Below are 20,710 nucleotides of genomic sequence, written 5' to 3'. Positions count from 1 at the left end.
CTCTCCGACCCGAAAGAGCCCTCTTGCGTTCTAATTTTTCACCAACTGCAAGAAATTGGACAAGATGGCAGGCGACCAAGAGCTTGCAGATCGCACCAAGACCGAGGCGCCCGCTGCCACATGCTACATTGACCCTGTCAATGGCAAGGACGACGAGACCGCGGACGGCTCCGAGTCCAAGCCGTACCAGTCGTTGTATCATGCGCTGATCCAGCACCTCGACAAGCCCGCGCCGACATACCTTACTCTCGTCCCTCCCAAGGAGGGTGCCGACAGCGCTGATGGACCCAGGTGGGAGGCGCCAGCAAAGAGTGCCATGAAGAAGGCGCTTGCCCGCGTCGACGCCTACAAGAAGAAGCTGGCCAAAGAGCAGGCCTCGGCCAAGCAGGAGGAGGAAGAGCGCAAGCAGCGCCTCAAGAACCTGGAGGAGGCTAAGAAGATCGTTCTCAAGGAGGATCCGTCGCTGCCGCCGGCTGTGCGCATCAAGCTCAACAACTTCGACGTCGAGCTCGGCGACGGCGAGAGCAAGAAAGGCACTCGCGTCAAGGTCTATGGCCGTATTCAGCACATACGCGCTCAGAAGCACACGACTTTCATTACAATCAAGGACGGCTACGGCATTCTTCAGTGCATCTTCCCGACGGGTCCTCTGACCCAGAACTACGAGGCGCTTCTGTTCGCCCAGGAGACCGCCCTGGTTGTGTACGGTGAAATGCGTGCCGTCCCCCCCGGCCACAAGGTTCCCGGCAACCGCGAACTGCACGTCGACTACTTTGAAGTTCTAGGCCGTGCGCCGTGCGATCTAGACGCCATCACCAATAAGGTGTCGATGCAGCAGGACGTCTGGGACGCTCAGATGCTCGACAACCGCCACTTGGTGCTCCGCGGTGAGAACGCTTCGGCTGTGATGAAGCTCCGTGAGGCCGTTGAGCTCGCGTTCATTGACACCTACCGCGAGATGGAGTTCCGCAAGGTTTCTCCCCCGGCCATGGTGCAGACTCAGGTCGAGGGGGGTGCCACCCTCTTCAAGTACGACTACTATGGCGAGGAGGCCTACCTCACGCAGTCGTCGCAGCTGTACCTCGAGACCGTCATCCAGTCTCTGGGCAACGTGTACTGCATTGAGAAGTCGTTCCGCGCCGAGAAGTCACTCACTCGCCGTCACCTCTCGGAATACACCCACGTCGAGGCCGAGCTCGACTTCATTGACTTCAACGACCTGCTGGACCACATCGAGGAGCTCATCTCGCGTGTTGTCGACAAGGTGCTTGCGGACGACACCGCCCGCGGCTACATCGAGAAACTCAACCCCGGCTTTAAGAAACCGACCCGCCCGTTCCTGCGCATGCGCTACGAGGAGGCTATTGAGTGGCTTAACAAGCAAGATCCTCCTATCCTCAACGAGGAGGGCAAGCCGCATCAGTTCGGCGACGACATTGCTGAGGCTGCTGAGCGCAAGATGACCGACATTATCAACCGCCCTATCCTCCTCACGCACTTCCCTGTCGAGATCAAGGCCTTCTACATGAAGAAGGATCCTAAGGACCCGAGAGTCACGGAGTCGGTCGATGTTTTGAGTATGTATTCCTTTGATATGAAAGAAATATGGGATATTAGTGCTAACAAAACGATTTTTAGTGCCGGGTGTTGGCGAGATCGTCGGCGGCTCTATGCGTATGGACGACTACGACGAGCTGATTGAGGCTTACAAGAAGAACGGCATTCCTCACGAGCCGTACTACTGGTACACTGACCAGCGCAAGTGAGTGCCCCTCTTTATCCTGTAAGGTGTGCTCAGTGACGCTAACAGGCCTCAAGGTACGGCTCCTCTCCTCACGGTGGTTACGGTCTCGGACTCGAGCGCTTCCTCGCTTGGCTTGCCAACCAGCACACTGTCCGTACAACCTGCTTGTATCCGCGCTTCATGGGTCGCTGCAAGCCTTGAGTTGGTTTGCCTATTTTTCTTCTTCTACCTCGTCTTCTTGTCAGGGCTAGCATCTTGACCCTGATCGTTCACGAAGCCAAGAAGAGGGGGAGAAGTTCGGGAGGGTCGGAGGGGTTAGAGAAGAGGATACATGACGTCATCTATCAAGTTCCTATACATACATATATAGATCTGTTTTCTGATGACGGGAAAAAGGGAGGAATATAGATCTTTCTTGCCACGGCCATACTCTACTATACTTATTCTTTTTGATGAACATGTGATATCCGCGCCAATGTCTTCGCAGAAGAAGTTATTCTCTTTATTTAATATGGCCCAATACGACATATCGGGATCGTGTATCGTACACAGTATGTGTGATACGGGTTACTTGATTGACTTTTGGTTTGCATTTCTTTGGATGAAAACAGGAAGTGTCACCTGGTCACAATTTGCGAGTAACTCGGAAGGAAGGATATGGTGAACGCTGGCGCTTAACGCAGGGGTAATTCTCGAGTCGGGTGTATTGGCGTGGTGTTCCTACTCGAGTAGTACAAGACTTTCAGCTTGGGTGATCGACTCTGGTTATAATCATGTGAGTAATTGATGAGATCAATTCCCGATTTCCAGGTTGCATTATGGTTTTGGCAACAACGGATTCCAGGTACCCCTGAGATATGGAGAAGACTATGTCGATCATCCTGCCAGCAATTTGACCGCTTATCTGACTTTCACACGGTGATGCCTTCTACATAGCATTTTACCAACCTGTTATTCTTACCTTGATGCTCTTCAGGAATCTTCTTAACTCGATTTATTTAGCCTTCCGAAACACCTGATACACAGCAGCGCCCCCCTCCCCCCAGAAGGATGCAGGGTAGTGGCAACTCACAACACCGTAGAGCTTCTGGGATACAATCAAACCCTCAGTGGAATTTGGTCACCCCCCCTCCCCCCTCACAACAAGGGACGGTGGCACACTGTGTCTCATACCAGCCAGCGACCCGTTTGGCCGCTGCGTACTGCGGAAACTGATGATTTTTGCCCGTCAGAAGGCTGTTACTGTTTGGTATGCGTCCTGATCCGTTGGCCTATATCGTAATATCAAAGGCATGGGGGTTTTCTTAATATTGTGTTTGTCGCCCGGATTTGGGCATCTGCCTTTCATCGGAACCGAAGGCGTACGCATGTTGGATCCCTTCTTTCCCTGTTTCTTGAACAGCAAGCGGGCTTAGACAGTTCGGGTGGCTCTGGATTGTCTTTTGCCATTCCATGGTTACCCTGCGATCCGGCCAACTGATGCTTCCCTAGGTCCAAAAATATATGGTTTGCGCTGAAAAAAGTGGCCCAGATCTGGGGTAGGTTGTACGGTCCTACGAAACTCGGCTTCCCCAGGATTGCTGAGGCTGAAGTGCCCGTGTCTCTTCGAAATCGTTTGCATCAACGTTCCCCCTAGAAGTATAAGGTGACAACGGATTCCAGACAGTTGGAACGTAGGTGGGCCTAAAAACACACCAAACCTGCTCATTCTGTATGGAGAGACCTTTTATAATGCGACCTCGCGTTTGGACTGTTTTACTTTGACAACATAGGTTGGCATGAAAAACGATGACTTTTTATGGGTATTTTGTATCGAGTAGTTGAGACCGTGTTGAGGTCGCTCGCCTGGTGTGGTCGCTGCTTGCGTAGAAACGTTGAAAGTAGAAGGGCATCCAATCAGAGGACAAAGGAACCGACAAGCAGCGACTGCTACACCTGTCCACCTCCGTCGAGCATGTGGCCTGAACATCTTGGATGATGTGGTTGGCGCATGTGCCTACGGCGGAGGGTGGGACGGGCGATGGCAATGGCAATTGATGGGCATTGGCGGAATCTGGGCTGGGACAGCACAGCACGGCCTGCCAATGGATCTTCCAATGACTCAATAAGGTTTATCCATCTGTCATCCGTAGACATCCGTTCCTGTCTTTTTGCGGGCGGTACAACACATATCACTGGCCATCGAACTGCGAGTTTCCCCAAGCTGATGGTTGGCTGCGTCCACAGACGCATCGGGCGTTGCTGTGTGTGAGCCCCTGGGGCCATTCTTTGGGGAGTTCTGTATCCGAAAACGCAAATTCGCACCCCCCCCCTTTGCGCGAGTCTTCTGCATCACCAGGAAGTCCCAGCTTTCGCGCGGAGCCCCGTCTCAGGAACGTGGAACGGCCCGGGTAGACATGCGAATGTGACCAGAGCGCAGAGAAGGGGCAGAAGAGGAGATGAGATGGTCAGGAACAGAATTCAAAAAAGAAAAGACACAGAACAAGGAGAAACGGGAGTTTCAATGTTCCAATCCTGTTCTGTACTGGATCGATGGCCCACGGCAGAAGATGGAAGCCACGAACAGCAGCGAATGGCACAGAACACATAACACAGCGGACAGACAGCACCGGCGCTGTCCAAATTGGGCCAGCGGCCAACCGGTGCATGCTTCCCGCCGCGTGGCTGGCAGCATCTGATTGGCAGGCCGGGATGACACGGTACCCGCAGCCAAGTCCCTCGGAGGTCGTTTTGGCGGGGGCGTGCAGGCAGACTCCAAAAAAAGGAACCTGTCGGCCAGGTACCGCACTAAAACGGGCCCCCTGAAGTGAGGGTCTGCTACACCCCGCTGACCTGCCCAGAGCGCCCAGGCCCTGGGCAGCCCTGGAGAGACCCCCTGGGGAGGCGCTCCCTGTCGGCTGCAATTAAATCGACTTTTAGCTCGTCCACCTCACCTGGCTCCTCGTCGAGAGGACCCAATGGGTCCAGGGCCCCAGTCGTCTTTCACCTCCTTTTTTCACTCTTTTTTCCTTTATTTTACGTTAGTCTGCCTACACCGCACCCTCGTTCGTTCCATCTGGACCTTGTTGCCGTGTCCTCCCTTCGGCTTTCTTCCACCGCCCGACCTGCCTTTTTTTCTTCCTTCTTCCCTTCCTAACATTCTTTACTGCGGTACCTAGTAATAATTTTCGCTTTTCGGCGCACATTCCGCACATTCTTCGCTATACCCGGCACCGGGACAAGTGGATTTGACGAGCTGTCCTCCCGAGTCCAGTTGCCGCCATTCTGGGTCAATCAGGGTCATCTGCCACCTGGGAGTCCAGGTAATCGAGACACGTTTGCCTTGCCTCTCTCCCTGCCGACCGCCTAGGTGTTCCGAATTCTCTTCGACGCGTCGACTCTGAACTCGCGACCAACGTCGACCCTGAAGATCTTCGACCTTCGAGAGTCGATACGCCCTCGCCGATAGCCGACAGCGTCCTCGCGTCTGATCCGTCTGCGTTGCTACTCTTCGGCCACCCTGGCTCTCTGCCTAGCTTCATACTTTGTCCGACGAGGTTGCCAGGCGAAGCGTCCGATCCGTGCAATTTGTCAAGTCTCAGTCTTGGCCAGCCTGCTGCGATTGTCTCGTCCGTTTGAAAGAGGCATTGCATTATTTGCGGTTTAAAAAGAAGAGGTGGAACCGACTTTCTGGATTCTCTTAATTTGGTTCGAGTCCAGTTTTTCCCGTCTACCTTCGCTACCCTTGCTTGCCGGGCGCTTTTGCATCTTTCTGCCCTTGCTTCGTTTCGTCGACTTCCCCCTTTCGACTGCTCAAGCTTTCGATTAAGTCTTGAGCATCACCCGACAGTCTAGGCAACACCTCGCTGCTCTCGAGACAAATCATCTGGAGAGCCTGTTGTTCCTACGTCCTCTCGCGGGTACACGTTTCAGCTTAGCGCGTAGTTCTCGTTTTCGTGCCTGTCAAGGGGCACGTCTATATCGACAAAACGGCGGTCCTTTCGCACATCACTCGGGACAGCCTTGTCCCTCCGCATCTTCTCGGGATGCAGGATCTTTCGGGTACTCAGGCCGGGCCGAACGCCCAGGCTCGCTTCGGCCATGCTTCGAAGCCCTCCAGTAGCGAGACCGGCTTCTCACATGGCGCTTTCACCTCCAACATTCCCGGTTTTGCCGACAGGCACCCCCGCAGAGGCAACATCCCGACGATTAACACGCAGCCGGCCCAGAATCACCAGCAGGGCGGTCCTAATGGCGCCGATCTGACCAGCCCTGGTACGGGCTTCGATATGCAGTTTACCCCTCTGCTCCCTTCGCAACTGCTTCTTGGCAGCCCCTTCCAGCCCGGCACCCCTGCTGCCTTCGCGAGCCCTCACTTCCAGAATGTGAGCAGCTTTCAGGGCCAGCAGCAGAATCTCCAGCAACAGCAGAACGGCCCCTCGAGCCCGGGCCAGCAGAGCCTCTCTCCGAACGTGTACCAGTCCATGGTCTCCCCCTCGGCCTACGGTGCGCCGCAGTTCTTTGGCCCTCAGTCTCCGACGGGTACCTTTAACAATGTCGCTGGTCAGATGCAGGTACCCCTTCAGCCTACCTCGCCCGTGGGCATGGGCCCTGGCCTCGTTACTGGTACGAGCCGGACCGTGTATTTGGGCAACATCCCGCCGGACACTTCTGCTGAGGAGATTCTGAACCACGTTCGCAGCGGCCAGATCGAGTCGGTTCGCCTTCTTCCCGACAAGAACTGCGCCTTCATCTCGTTCCTGGACGCCAGCTCCGCCACTCACTTCCACTCTGACGCCATCTTGAAAAAGCTCTGCATCAAGGGCCAGGATATTAAGATTGGCTGGGGCAAGCCGTCTCAGGTCCCTACCTCGGTGGCCCTGGCCGTTCAGCAACAGGGTGCTTCTCGCAATGTCTACCTTGGCAACCTGCCTGAGGACATCACCGAGGAGGAGATCCGTGAGGATCTCGGCAAGTTCGGTCCCATTGACACGGTTAAGATTGTGCGGGAGAAGAACATTGCTTTTGTGCACTTCCTCTCCATTGCCAATGCCATTAAGGCCGTGAACCAGTTGCCTCAGGAGCAGAAGTGGCAGGCGCCCCGTCGCGTGTACTACGGCAAGGACCGCTGTGCTTACGTCTCCAAGACCCAGCAGCAAAATGCCGCCCAGTACCTCGGCATCGCCCCTGGTTATGCCCATCTGCTCACGGGAGCTGATCGGGACCTCATCTCGAATGCTCTGGCTCAGCAGTCCGTGGCTGCGGCTGCAGTCGCTACCGCGGCCGGCGGTATCCAAAACTTGGGTAACCGTACGATCTACCTTGGTAACATCCACCCGGAGACGACGATTGAAGAGATCTGCAACGTTGTTCGCGGTGGTCTCCTGCACCACATCCGTTACATCCCCGACAAGCACATCTGCTTCGTGACCTTCATCGACCCAACTGCTGCCGCGACCTTTTATGCGCTGAGCCAGTTGCAGGGTCTCATGATCCACAACCGCCGTCTGAAGATCGGCTGGGGTAAGCACTCGGGTGCTCTTCCACCGGCGATTGCTCTCGCAGTGAGCGGCGGTGCTTCTCGTAACGTGTATATTGGCAACCTGGACGAGACCTTCACCGAGGAAAAGCTTAGGCAGGATTTCTCGGAGTACGGCGAGATCGAGTTGGTCAACACTCTGCGTGAGAAGAGCTGCGCCTTCGTCAACTTTACCAACATTGCCAACGCTATCAAGGCCATCGAGGCGATTAAGAGCAAGGAGGAGTACAAGAAGTTCAAGGTCAATTTTGGCAAGGACCGCTGCGGCAACCCGCCGAGACAGCTGGCCCAGCTTCAGGGTGCTACTGCCAACGGTGCCAACTCTCCCAACGCCAACGGCACCAATGGCAATGCTCCAACCAGCGCTGCTGCTGCCGCGGCTGCTCTCTTCAACCCTGCTACCAATCCTCTGACTCTGTACCTCCAGCACCTCGCCCAGCAGGCGCAGCAGCAGCAACAGCAGCAGCAACAAGCCCTCGCTGCTCAGCAAGCTGCGCTCTTCGGCACGGCCGCTTCCTCTCCTAATGAGCCCAATGGTCTGACTCTCGAGGTGCCTCAGGGCCCGAACCATCACGGTCATGGCCACTCCGCTAGCATCTCGACCAATGGCTTCGGCAACCCGGCCCCGACTGCGACGACCACCTCGTCGGGCGCGCCCACGATCGGCGGCTTGCTGGCTCCTGGCAACCCGCGGGCGTCCCACAGCCGTGCCGTCAGCCTGCCTGTGCTGGCTCCTGGGTTTGAGAACGGTGGCAACAGCCCTGGTCTGCACGGCGGCAATGATGGCGGTCCTGGCCCCGAACGCCGCGGTCATCAGTACCAGGCTAGCTTCGGTGGTATGGGTGCTGGTTTCGGTCTCGGCCTGCAGGGGAATCTGAATGGATGGCCTGTTGAGGAGGAGGTTGCGAACTGAGCGCCGTTTGAAAGATGGTGGAAATATTGGACGGCGGACCAAAACCGGGAGGAGATTTGAGTTGGATATTGTGTTGTAATTTTTCTTGGTTTTTGTCTCGCCAGTTTTGCGTATCTATTTATTTGCCGTTGGAGTTGCACACGACACTCCGTTCTCCTTCCTTATCTCTTCAGTCTTGTGTTTTGACCCTATTCTCTCATATTTCTTCCCTTTTTCTACCTATCGCCTCTTCGCTCCTTGTAATCACCCTACACTCTCCCTCTTCGTCTGTATCATGTTTTGGATAATCTTCTCACTCCTTTTCATTTCCTTGGTTTTTCGTTCCCAGTTTCCTTCGTCCCGGGGATGGTTGCCGTCGGGGCTGATGTGAAGAAGTTGGAGACATAGCAGTGAAGTTGTCGATATGATGAGAGGTTGACTGATTGGGACGGGTTAAAGGAGTATAGACCAAGTGGGTGTGTGATACGTCCTTGGGAAATGAAGAGGAACGGGAACCATGAGAGTTGGGCAGTATGGAAGGGAGTAATCATTGTCATAGTTACGGTCACCGTAAGTTGGCCGAGTCAGATGGGAAGTGCTCCCCATGCCCTGGCCGGCTTGCATTACATAGGAGATGGGGTCAGGTAGGAAAGGGAATCATACTGCGTCATCTTGAGGCTTGTGTCCATATTGTCTTGGTGGTATATGTGAAGGCATATGGTATAATCACTGTAATCGTGCGAAGCATGAACTTGGGTAATGGATGGGCAGCTTGTTTATGGACCATACCCCTAATTCAATGCAAAAGAAAGCCCAAATCAAAACATCACATTCCGTACATTAGCTTACAACAGCTCTTTGATTCCCTCCGATGTGTTTGATGGCAGCGTCAACCGTATTCTCCGTGATGAGATGAACCTGAAGTTGGGCGGGAGTTATACTGCGCTAACCCTAACCCTGGCATCTCGTTGACGCGCTGCGCTCCACCATGCCACTTCACCAAGCTGAACCAGGGCGCGTCTCAGTCGCGGTTCGAATTCCGGCACTGGACCCTTCCGTACACTCTAGCAGCGCACACATTCGAATATCTTGCAGCAGAGCAGCCAAAAAAAATACTGGTCACTGTTAAAAAGGCGAAGAAAAGAGGAAACCAGCTGTCACAATGGCATCGCGGTCCGACACAGAGCTTTTAACAGAACACTTTGGCTATCCGCCGGTTGTACGTCTTACCCGCAATTACAACATGACTGAAGAAGACTCTAGTTAACATACTGTTACCCTTGCCCAATCCAGAGCCTTCTCGATGAAATCATCAACTCAGTCAACTTCCTCGCCGAGCGCGCCCTCGCCAGCATCGAGCAGGGTCTGCTCAACGCTCCTCCCGCAAGCTTGGGCTTCCGACCTGACAGCAACGCTAAGAAACAGCAACAGGCTAAGGCGAAACAAAAAAAGAAGGGGCTGAATGGGACAGAGCAGGATGGGGATGAGGATAAGGATGAACAGGAAGTTGACTATGCCCAATTACATCGAGATGAGGTTGAAGCCGGTGTCCATCAGCTTGAGACGCTGCTGTGGGCGAGTATCGACAAGAACTTTGACCGGTTCGAAATCTACGTAATGCGCAATATCTTGTGTGTGAGGCCGGGGGAGGATTCGTGGATTCGGCTGGGACATTACGATGGGTTGGAGCTTCCGTCACAGTGGCCTTTGGAAGGGTCAGGAGCTGATGGGGACGGCGGCGGAGATAAGAACTCAGGGGGAGGAGGAGGAGGAGGAGGAGGGAAGAAGGAAGATGACGATCCCGTGGGGTTCGGACCCTGCCCGCGGCATAGAAAGCATCAACCACTTGCGCCGACGCCTGCAGGCGAGCAAACGGCTCCAGGCAATGCTTGTCGCCGAACGAGCGCGCAACGCGGCCCTCCTGGCAGAGATGAAGCGTCTCCTCGGCGTGGTTGCTACCACACCTTCAGAACCCGAAGTCGAACAAAACAACGACAATAATAAACCAGCCCCCTTCCGCTTCCTGCGCAACAAAACCCCGCTCTCCTCGACCGACGCATCCGCGCCTCTCACAACGACCACCGCCTTTGCTTTGTCCCAGCTTCCTGCGCTTCGTGACCTGTCATCTGATTTACGTAAGGCGCTGCCGAAACTTGCTGCCCCTGTTCCCGACGAAGAGGATGAACTCGATTCAGGAGATGGGAAGAAGAAGTCCTGGCGCGTCGAACGCCTCGAGTATGTCGAGACTGCCGCGCGCAGGCATCTGGAGAAGGTTCGCGGGCTGGAGCTCACGGAGGATGGGGAGGTCAAGGATGGACAAGATGTGTTAGTTGGTGGGGAAATGGGTTCAAAGGGGCTTGGCAGGCTAGAGAAGGAGCAAGTGGAGGGGCTGGAGAAGGTTGTTGGGATGTTGGGTCGGAAGACAGGATCGGTGAGGAGACAGGATGGTTCTTCTGGGGAAGGGGAGGACGTGGATGAAGGGGGGGGAGGGGATAGGATGGATGAATCGTAGTAGAGGGTGTTTTTTTTCTTCCTTTTTTTTTTTACGAGAGAGCATGCAGTATGGCATACTCACTTGGGAGAAAGTCTTCTATACGTGTGGAAATGGGGATTCAGATATATATTATATGTCTTTACGGGCTGGTTAAGTTATGATACCAAGAAACGGCATGGGAAGATACGCGATTTCACGACTCTCCTAAGGAACTTGAGTTCATACTCGTACACTCTGGCACTTTTATTACAGTTTTTTTTTTTCCATAAGTCATGGACATAGATGGTACATAGTGCACGGTCTCTGCACCACATTCACTCCTGACGCCGTTTCAATGCTGCTTCTGCCACCTATACATTAGATATCGCCGCCGCAGCAGCAACCGGCTGGCCTGCAACCGGTGCAGGGCCAGCAAGTCCAGGCCCAGGAGGACCAGCCCCTCCAACTCCTTGCTGCTGCCCCGATTCCCCAACCAAATCGCCCGGCACAAGTCTAGGCTCATCCACGATGCTCTTCCCCTGTAATTCAGGTTGCTGCCCTTCCTCACCACCCTTCTTGGCATCCCCTTCACCCTCATCAATCTTAACCAACATCGGTTCTTGCCCCTTTTCAGCTGCTACCGGCGTCTCTGTGGCTAGGGCAGTCGGAGCAGCAGCCTTGTGCGGCGCATTCGGTGAAGGGTCGACAAACCAGTCTGGCGCGCCAGCAGCAGCGTAGTCGCAGCGTCCGACGTAGCAGCCTAGCAGAGCGCTGAACTTGAAGTCGCCGCGCAGGGCGCGCTGGATCTGCCGGTAGGCGTAGGCATTAGCATAGGGCAGGCCCGTCTTCGGGTCGCGGTACTTGGCTGGGCGGTTGGTAATGACGCAGAGGGGCTGTTCGGGTTCTGGAGGGCGAGTCAGTATTTGTGTGGAAGAATAGTTATTGCGGAGAGTAACTTACTAGCAAGCTTGTTCATGGTACGCCCGAAGATGATACGGGTCTGGACCTGCTTGTCTTTAATTGCTGTATCGTCGAAGCCCTGCAAGATAATGCAACTCCGAGTGAACTTAGTGCCAACGGCCGGATCCCCCGGAGTAGTAGTTGCAACACCTGGCTCCTGACCTGGTGCCTGAGCGCCCACCTGGGGCTGGTCGGCTGGCTTTGCAGACGGGGGCTGGGCCTCTGGTTGTGCTGTAGCTGAGGTAGATGGAAGTGGTGGCAGGGGTAGGGTTGCTGGTGGCTTTGGAGTAGGTGCTAAGGGAGTGAGTGCCGGGGCGGTTGCCTGAGGAGGTGCCAAAGAAGCTGGGGTAGCTGGGGCAGCTACAGGAGCCGCTGCACCAGGCATCTGCAGCGGTAAGGGCGTTTGTGAGGTATTAGGGGGTGCTAGTATGTTAGACTTTCCTCCGGGCATAGGAGCTGTCACACCGGCTGGAGGGGCGAGGACTGGCGCCACAAGCACACCTGAACTCCCTGGCCTGACATCAGGTGGCGGGGGTATGGGGGGAGGTGCCATTGGTGTGTGGGTAGGTGCTGGAGCTGGCACTGGAGGTGCTAGGGATGGTACTGGTGGTGAAGGTGTTGGGGCTTGACCTGGCGCTGGAGCTGAGCCTGGTACTGGAGCTGATGCTGGCCCAGATGCCGATGGTGGTGCTAATGCGGACGCCAGTGGTGGCACAACAGGAGCCTCGATTGGCGTAGCAGGGATATCGGCATTCTCTGCCTTAACAGCTGGCTGCTCGCCAGCCTCAGGCCTCTGCTCGGGCGTTGGGGCTTCCTGAGCCTCCTTAGCCGCCAGAGCTGCCGCAACCGACGGCCTTTTCCTCCGCGGAGCCTTTTCCTCCATGGAAACCAGGTTGCCAATGTGCTTGGCTTGTCCCTCCTGGATCTCCTGGATGCCACTCCAAAAGGTGATGACCGGCCCGGACAGCTTGCGGCTATTGAGCGCCGCGATCTTCTTCATGCGCTCCTCCTCTCTCTGCTTCTCGAGCTCAGCCCAGCGATTCAAGCTCTTAGCATTCTTCTTCTCAACAATGGCAGCCTCGGCCAGGCGCTCGGCCTGGGTCATGGGGCGCTTCTTCTGGGACTCGAGCATCTTGGCCTTCTTCTCCATGCGCTCCAGCATCTTCTTCCGGCGCATCTCATCCTCCAGCATCTTCTGATGCAGCAGCTGCTTGCTGAGCTTGGTCGTCTGACGCTCCGAGGAACGAGTAGGCATGTCGGCAGGCGAGGGCAGCCAGCTAGTGCGTTCCGACTTTTTCTTTGGTCGCGGCGGTCGTTCAGGCTGTTCGATGCGAACCTTCTTACGAAATTTGGCCGGTATGGCTTCCTGTGCCTTGCGCTTGCGTTGAGACATGCGTTGGGCGCGAGCCTCGCGCTCCAACTCCTTCTCACCAGCTAGCTCGTCGCCGTTGTCCTCCTGGTCCTCATCGTCGGATGACGAGTCCATCTGTTCATCGGACGTGTTCTCTTGGGCTTCGTCCAAACTGAAGACGGTGTCCTTCTCATCTTCGGCGAAGAGCAGTTCAAGATCGGAATCAGAGTCGGCAGGTATCTCATTGGCGAGCACTGATTTCATTCGGTTGCCGGCGGTCGACCGTTTCGCGCGAGATGTTACGAGCCATTCGACCTGCAGGGGCTCCTCAGAGCCTGTATCTTTGCTCTGCTTGTTGTCGTTTTCGTCATCGCTGCTATTGGTACTCGAGAGATCGGACAGGTCGTCGAGCGAAGTCAGCTTGTCGTCGTCGTCGTCGCTAGCCATGACACCGATAAAAATTTCCTCAGCTCTATGTCGGTCGTCTGTCCTCAATAATTTTGCGACTTTGTCGTTTAAGTCCCAGCTTCAAATGCAAGGGATCGGTTCGAAATAGGTAGCATGAATGTTGAGATGGAAGAATGATGGATGCGATGGAAGCAAGAAGCAGAAGACGCGTGCTGCGACTCGGTCCAAGATTTCCTGTGAAACCGCGCCGCTGGTTACGGAAAAGGTCGTAAATTACTTCACTTGATGCCTGCTTTGAATTACATAAGCAAGCGTAAATTACAGTGACAGGGGTTGTCTGCCGGCGGCAAGACTGGAAGTCGGCGGGGCGAGTCCCCCACAGATCCTTGCGGGCGGAACCCTTCTGGCAGGTTTAGCGTCCAATTGCGCCATCGACCCTGTCCTGAACAAGGGACCTCACAGGGCGCTCGCAGGGTCACAGTGGGCAAGATGCCCCGCAGTTCTGACATGCCACCTTGGAGAATGAAAGAGTTCATCCTTACACCCGCCGACGCCGGGACCGAGAGCAGGTTTCGAGTTTGGAGTTGAGCCATTGCCGCCGAGGATTTGTTGGTTTTCTATTTTTTTGGGACTGCTCCTCGCCTAAATTTGAACTCTTCTCAAACCTCTACTCCTCCATCTTTACCTCGCCCTCTAAATATAATACAACTTCCATTATAAGCTGTCGCTCATAATGTTCCGCCACGGCGCCCGCGCGTTCGCGACCAGCGCAAGCCGCCTGGCGGTTGCTGCTGCTGCTGAGCCCAGCGCACGCCTAGTCAACGTGGCCAGGGCCCAGGGCATCTCACGCGGCTTGACGGAGGGTGAGTTGTTGCGCTCAGGTCCTCTTATACATTGCGCTCTGGCTAACATGTGCCCACAGCCATCGGCAACACCCCTCTCATCCGGCTCAACCGCCTCTCCGAAGAGACGGGCTGCGAGATCCTCGGCAAGGCCGAGTTCATGAACCCCGGTGGCAGCGTCAAGGACCGCGCTGCCCTGTACATCGTCAAGGACGCCGAGGAACGCGGCCTTCTGCGCCCTGGCGGCACCGTCGTCGAGGGCACCGCCGGCAACACTGGCATTGGCCTTGCCCATGTCTGCCGTAGCCGCGGCTACAAGCTGGTCATCTACATGCCCAACACCCAATCGCAGGGTAAGATCGACCTGCTGCGTTTGCTGGGCGCCGAGGTGTATCCCGTCCCCGCAGTCCCCTTCGACAACCCGAACAATTACAACCACCAGGCCAAGCGCCACGCTGAGTCTCTCCCGAACGCCGTCTGGACGAATCAGTTCGACAACACGGCCAACCGCCGCGCGCACATCGAGACGACCGGTCCCGAAATCTGGGAGCAGACTAATGGCAAGGTCGACGCCTTCACCTGTGCCACCGGCACCGCCGGCACTTTGGCCGGTATCACCCGCTACCTGAAGGAGGTGTCTAACGGCCGCGTCAAGAGCTTCCTGGCTGACCCGCCCGGCAGCGTGCTGCACTCGTATATCCAGTCGGGCGGCAAGTTGATCGAGCGCACGGGCAGCAGCATCACCGAGGGTATTGGCCAAGGCCGCATCACCGACAACCTGGCCCCGGATGTCGGGTTGCTGGACGGCTCGCTGCACATCCCTGATGAGAAGACCATTGAGATGGTATACCGCTGCCTGGATGAGGAGGGCCTGTACCTCGGTGCCAGCTCGGCGCTGAACGTGGTGGCGGCTAAGGAGGTTGCTGAGAAGCTGGGCAAGGGTCACACTGTTGTGACCATCCTTGCTGATGGCGCGTATCGGTATGCGGATCGTCTGTTCTCAAGGAAGTGGTTGGAGTCGAAGAACCTGCTCTCGGCGATCCCAGAGCATTTGCAGAAATATGTCGTCTTGCCGTAAATGGGCATAGCGAAGCATAGCATGGCGTTCTCGGGGCGGCGACGGCGAGCTGGTGTGGTATCATTTGTTTTTTTTTTTTAAGGGGGGGGGGTGTTGGGTGGTTGGTTTAAAAATACATAGATATTTACACACATTCTACCTGTACATAGATGGAAATGGAGCCCTTGGTAAGGCATTCCGCGCTGTCTATACTATACCCAACCTCCGTGCTTATCTCATTAAAACGTTACCATTCAGACTCATCCTTCGCTCCCTCTTCGCTCTCATCCCGGGCAAACAGCTTATTGTACATAGTCAGACCCCTCCCAGTCTTACCCTCCTCCTCCATTTTCTGCAACGCCAACCTGATTTCAGCCTCAACTGCATCAGCACGGTTCTGCAGCTGCATTTGAAGCGCCGGATCCTCCACCACCTGGGTGGCCATAACTAGACCGCTCAGAATGGGCGACGCGTAGAACAGGAATTGGTTCGGGAGCAGCAGGTACTTGAGCTTGTTGTCATCCAGGTAGTTCTCCTCGGGCTGCATGTTGAGCAGCCCTGTGTTCTCCGGCCACAGTTCAACAATCTCCTCTGCCCACTTGGTTACCTTGCCGTCGACGTCCTTGCTACCCCTATGGTGCACAGCCAGCGCCGCAGCCATGTGCAGCCGCGCCGCAAGCACTTGAGGATCGCGATGAAACATGCGCAGGCACCGCTTGGCGTCCGTAGGGTGATGAAGCTCGTCGGCCTCAATCTCGTTGATGATGAGCTTCACACGCTCCAGGGCACGCTTAATCTCAGCCTTTTGCCAGCCGCTCTCGATCGCCACATTCTGAATCCACACTAGCACCTCGTTGAGGAGCTCCGAGTTGTCCAGCAGGAAGCCCGTCTTGTCGGCCTGCAAGAACATGTCCAGGATAACAGGCAACATCTTCGCCTGCGCCGCCATGCGCACCATCTTGAGATGGAAATGGTCTGGCAGCTTGCGGTGCGCCCGCTTGCAGCCTTCCAGCAAGGGCGGCAGGTTAAGGAAGTCCTGGGGCTCCTTCATGAGCCTGAGGATATCGGTAACCAGCTTCTTGACATGCGGCAGGGTGAAACGGTCGACATAGCGGAACTTGTGCACCACACCGTCGATCTCGATAGTAATAGGATCGTTTTCGAGCTCAACCTTAAACTTCTCACGGTAGATCTTCTTTTGCTGCTCGGGAGGGAGGTATGTCGGCATGACAATCCTCTGGTTGAACTCTTGAATAAGGTTCTTCAGTTCGGGCGACGAGGTCTTCTCTGAGAAGGTAATAACTTGCTTCACTATGAATGACAAAGGGTCAGCAGCAGCCCGAGGACAGTCGCAATAGGGGGCCCGGCATACGATATTGTGGCCTCGTCGTCGACAGCGCTCTTTGCTGGAAAACGGCGCTCTGGCGTAGGGGCAGCCATGGCCTGCTTAACGCAGCCCGGAAGGCGCTCTGTGTTGAGGATGCGCCGAACATGGTGCTCGGCAGGTCTGGATTGGGTTGGCGATGCGGCTGTCTTCAAAATGCACCGCGGTCCCGGACTGTCCTGAGTCTCTCAAAGAGAGGGTCCTTGCAAAAGTCATGGCCTGTCCGGCTCTTTGCTTGGCTGCGTCCAAAATCTTGGTGGGGCCAGGGCCCTGCCAAAGCCAATCACAGCCCACCGTACTCCCAATTGAGCGATATGATTGGTCTACCGGCAAGGCTGAGAGGTGAGCGTTGCGTGGGGCTAGCACAACGACAGAACTTTGACCCGAAGCCGTCGACTTTAAGCATACCATCGCTCACCTTCCTCCCGAGATCGTCGCGTGCCGGGCCGCGAAGCCAGCCAGCTCTTCGTGTCCCTTCTGGTCCATCTTCCCTCCTCGAAAAACCTGCATACCAGATGAACGTTGCGCCGCTGGCCAGGCGGCCCTTGGGCTGCCTGAAGGCGAGCCTTCGCCAGGCGAGGCAGCAGAAGCTGCTGGTACGCAGCATGGCTACCGAAGCCTCAACATCATCACAACAGACCGAGAACGTTGCTTCACCACCAGTATTAGTGCAGCCAGGATTCCGTGAGCCACCCCCTGGCCCTTCTCCGCACGACCTCGCCCCCCCCCCTTCTAGTTCATTATTCACTCTCTAAAACTAATCACCAGACATCATAGATAAAATCATCGACAGAAAGACAAAAGAGATCAAGTCTGCCTTCGCTGTCTACCCCCAGGGCACCGCGGCCGGCACTATCACCGCGAAGCCACCGCCAAAGGAGCCTCTGAAGCTGCTGCACGAGATGCAGATCAAGAAAATGGATCCGACCGGTGCGCGCACCGCCATGTTCGCCCGCACACGCGAAGCCGTCAAGCCGGGCGACGTGCTGATGGTTACACATCGTCGTGGCGGCGAACCCTTCGCCGGCGTGTGCTTGGAGATCCGGAGGCGCGGCATTGACACGGCCGTGCTGTTGCGCAACCACCTGGGCAAGACAGGCGTCGAGATGTGGTTTAAGATTTACAACAAGAACGTGGCTGGTATCGATATTGTCAAGCGCCGGCCCAAGCGTGCCCGCCGCGCTCGTCTTACTTACATGCGCCAGCCCAAGCACGACATGGGCAGCGTCGAGGAGTTGGTGTTTGCTTGGAAGAAGAGCCGTCGTGTCTTCTCGACGACCAAATCCGGTGCTGCGTCGGCGTCGGCGGCTGGCAAGGGTGGTAAAGGTGGGAAGGGCAGCAACGGGAAGAAGAAATAGACAGTTGTCTGGTAGGAGGTGAGTTGTGGTGTTGGAAAGGATGGTTATGGGAGGAAGTTGTCGGCAGCGGGAGTCTGCCGTGTACTTGTGTATACCACTTGATGTATAAAGTATCAAATGTTTTCTGGGATGTTGTAGGGGCTTTGGGGATTTTTGGGATGTGATGGCACATGATGAGACAGGAATGCAAACTGGCTCACCCCTCATTCGCCGGTCTCTTTCCAGCAGTTAGTTCTGGAGAATCTGGTCAACGGGTTGCAGTTGTGTTCGTCCTTCTTGCTAAATGTAGGATATCTGTTATGGTACCCAAAGGCCGAGAAGGCAAGTTGACCAACGCCACATAAGCAACTTTTGGTTTTTAGCACGATTTGTCAACGGTTATCCATGGTGCCTTATGTCACTCAGGCTTCTATAGGTAGGCATCCTATCGCTCATTACAGCCCTATCGCTCATTACAGCCTACGAAATGAAAGAGAGAGTCTAGGACTTGATCAAAATCGAGAAAACGTTACACCGAGGCCTTCTTCCGTATCTATGTTTCAAAGCAATCAAGACGAAAATTCATGGTTTGGGGGCTTTACGCTGAATTCTAGCGATTTGCTATTTTACTCTCCCTCACAACCTCAACAATTCCCCCCCCCCTTTTTTTTCCATACAAGCTTAAGTGGAGAGTCCGCTTCATAAAGGAGATTGAAAAGGAACTGTCTGAACATGGGCCCAATATTAGGTAAGAATAGACTCACGTCACATCATATAGTTTCAGTTATGTTCAGTCTATCTCGAACCATTGAAGCTGGATTGAGACTGCTGACCCGGACACCACCTCAAAGGCGGTGAGAAGATCATCCCCTGTCCATTACCTTCTTCATTGGAGAGGGGAGAACAGGGCCCACATCCGTATCTGCTCCATGAATCCCAAGTTCTTCTTCATCAGCGGATGAACCAAGCAATAAGAGAATAAAGGTGTGGATGTGGTTAGTCAATCAAGTACATGGCTTCGAAATGTGAACAGGATGAATGGGCCCAAGCATATCTTTGGAGTGGCCAAAATCATCCAATGTTAATCCAGTGAAAAAAAAAAAAAAGTGAAAAGGCCTGAGAGTTGAAGTCTATCGAGTCTTTACCAATTGTTGGGGGATGATAGCAGCAGGCCCGAGAAGAAGCTTTGTGAGACAAGCGGCTCGAGAGCACAACGAGCCTATTTTTTTACTCGGAGCCGGAGATTGATCCCCCACGGTTGGGCGTGGTGGTACCGGGGCGTGTAGAGGTTGCATGACGCATGCAAAGTGCATAGTGACTGTCATCGTCTATGCACATAACCACATCTGTAAAACACTGATGGCAATGAGATGAGGTGATAGGAACTCGGAGGCCTCGGGAAGTTGGCCAATGTAGTTCATAGTGCAAAAAACTTTTCACTATCCGTCTTGGCTGTGGTACTTTGATATCGTTGAGGGCCCTGTCCAGCCACCACTTCGTCACAATGTTGGTGGTGCCTGTGCTGCTCTGCTGAATCGGGGGATGCTGTATCACTTTGTGCAACTGCTGGCAATTTCTCGAAGCCCCTAAAAAGCAGTGTAACCACCTTGTCTCACAGATTGGCTATGTACCATATCAAACAATATCAGATAGCTTTAGTATACACACAAAAGGAAGAGAAAGCCTTCAAGTCCTCAATTCAAGACGGGGTGAGAGTCAAGAGCTCAAAGAAATGCTCATGATCAAAGGTTTTGTCTGATGTTCAACACCAATGTCGATTGATGAGTCTGAATGGGCGTTGGGGCTAATGCAGGAACAAAAGGAAAATTTTGACTTCGTCAGAAAGGCGGTCATGATAAGAACCCGTGTGGCGTTCATAAGCAGGTTCATGTCTTCCTTGCTTAACAATGCTGCATTTGATCCTTTACATGCCCGTTTCCTGTTTGCTTCCCAGAGCTGTGAAAGCTCCCAGGCCTGGTCCACAGCCCCACGTGCTTCTTCCAAGCGACACCAGCTGCCAGAAGTCCAGAACGTTGTCGGGGATCCACGTCAACGAACTCGGTCCCGCTCCGACTGCCGTGAACAAGCGACCAGGATCGGAGTGCTTGGCTTCCTTGGCCCTCAGCCCTTGCCGCGTTGAGATCTCCATCGGCGTTGCGCTTTTCTCTTGGCGCAGTGCACGAGCAGAGATCAAAGAAACACCCTCGTGTGGATGACGCCCAAGGTTGCAGCCAACCCTGGCTTGTTACTCACGCCCGGAAACCGCCTCCATTTGATATTGCAACCGTCGGGTCCATCGATATTGATATCAGCTTTCACCAGCGAGCTGTGAGCAGAGTGCCCTCTTGCTTCTGCTGCGTCCATTGTGTGGTCTTTTGACCGTTGCTTTCCACACTAAGCCTGTCTTTATTTCGCCAAACAGCCCAATTGATTCCGACTTCCGACAGTTCCCTTTGCGCCTTTGCAGTTCTCACCTCACACCTGCATCAAAGTTGCATCCATCTTTGGATAATACCCGTGTTGTGATCACACTCTTCCAGCTGTATTACGGCAATACTTTAACATTCTTGCTTTTTCAACCTCGATTCGTGACTTCCCCTCCTCACTTCTTTCCGTCACGTCCGTTAACGTCACAAGCCGCCTCTCCTGACTTGGACCATGTCTGCTCGTCGCTGCAAGCTTTGATACATTTCCTGCTTTGCAGGAAGTTCTCGCTCCTTGTATAGGAGCTTCGCTCGCATATT

At 54.8% G+C, this 20,710-nt stretch overlaps 7 protein-coding genes across 7 annotated transcripts; 5 read left to right on the top strand and 2 right to left on the bottom strand.

Moving 5' to 3' along the window:
* Positions 1-64: 64 nt before the first annotated feature.
* CTHT_0069950 (asparaginyl-tRNA synthetase-like protein) lies at positions 65-1,945 on the top strand (the record flags this gene model as incomplete). The annotated part of the gene is made up of 3 exons (XM_006697210.1): positions 65-1,577; positions 1,639-1,762; positions 1,819-1,945. The coding sequence occupies 3 exons, from the start codon at positions 65-67 to the stop codon at positions 1,943-1,945; spliced, it is 1,764 nt and encodes a 587-aa protein (XP_006697273.1).
* A 3,824-nt stretch (positions 1,946-5,769) lies between these two features.
* CTHT_0069940 (RNA recognition motif-containing protein) lies at positions 5,770-8,175 on the top strand (the record flags this gene model as incomplete). The annotated part of the gene is made up of 1 exon (XM_006697209.1): positions 5,770-8,175. The coding sequence occupies one exon, from the start codon at positions 5,770-5,772 to the stop codon at positions 8,173-8,175; it is 2,406 nt and encodes an 801-aa protein (XP_006697272.1).
* Positions 8,176-9,316: 1,141 nt separating this feature from the next.
* Positions 9,317-10,666, top strand: CTHT_0069930 (uncharacterized protein; the record flags this gene model as incomplete). The annotated part of the gene is made up of 3 exons (XM_006697208.1): positions 9,317-9,373; positions 9,448-9,785; positions 9,856-10,666. The coding sequence occupies 3 exons, from the start codon at positions 9,317-9,319 to the stop codon at positions 10,664-10,666; spliced, it is 1,206 nt and encodes a 401-aa protein (XP_006697271.1).
* A 332-nt stretch (positions 10,667-10,998) lies between these two features.
* Positions 10,999-13,385, bottom strand: CTHT_0069920 (uncharacterized protein; the record flags this gene model as incomplete). The annotated part of the gene is made up of 2 exons (XM_006697207.1): positions 10,999-11,531; positions 11,588-13,385. 2 exons carry the CDS (start codon positions 13,383-13,385, stop codon positions 10,999-11,001), a joined length of 2,331 nt encoding a protein of 776 aa, XP_006697270.1.
* A 694-nt stretch (positions 13,386-14,079) lies between these two features.
* CTHT_0069910 (cysteine synthase-like protein) lies at positions 14,080-15,266 on the top strand (the record flags this gene model as incomplete). Its single annotated transcript, XM_006697206.1, has 2 exons — positions 14,080-14,209; positions 14,269-15,266. The coding sequence occupies 2 exons, from the start codon at positions 14,080-14,082 to the stop codon at positions 15,264-15,266; spliced, it is 1,128 nt and encodes a 375-aa protein (XP_006697269.1).
* Positions 15,267-15,492: 226 nt separating this feature from the next.
* CTHT_0069900 (uncharacterized protein) lies at positions 15,493-16,738 on the bottom strand (the record flags this gene model as incomplete). Its single annotated transcript, XM_006697205.1, has 2 exons — positions 15,493-16,556; positions 16,618-16,738. 2 exons carry the CDS (start codon positions 16,736-16,738, stop codon positions 15,493-15,495), a joined length of 1,185 nt encoding a protein of 394 aa, XP_006697268.1.
* A 205-nt stretch (positions 16,739-16,943) lies between these two features.
* Positions 16,944-17,987, top strand: CTHT_0069890 (mitochondrial 54S ribosomal protein bL19m; the record flags this gene model as incomplete). The annotated part of the gene is made up of 2 exons (XM_006697204.1): positions 16,944-17,313; positions 17,407-17,987. 2 exons carry the CDS (start codon positions 16,944-16,946, stop codon positions 17,985-17,987), a joined length of 951 nt encoding a protein of 316 aa, XP_006697267.1.
* Positions 17,988-20,710: the final 2,723 nt, after the last annotated feature.

Source organism: Thermochaetoides thermophila (assembly GCF_000221225.1).
Source record: "Thermochaetoides thermophila DSM 1495 unplaced genomic scaffold scf7180000011822, whole genome shotgun sequence".
NCBI lineage: Eukaryota > Fungi > Ascomycota > Sordariomycetes > Sordariales > Chaetomiaceae > Thermochaetoides > Thermochaetoides thermophila.
The sequence above is the reverse complement of the archived record's forward strand: the minus strand, read 5'-3'. Positions and strand labels throughout refer to the sequence as shown.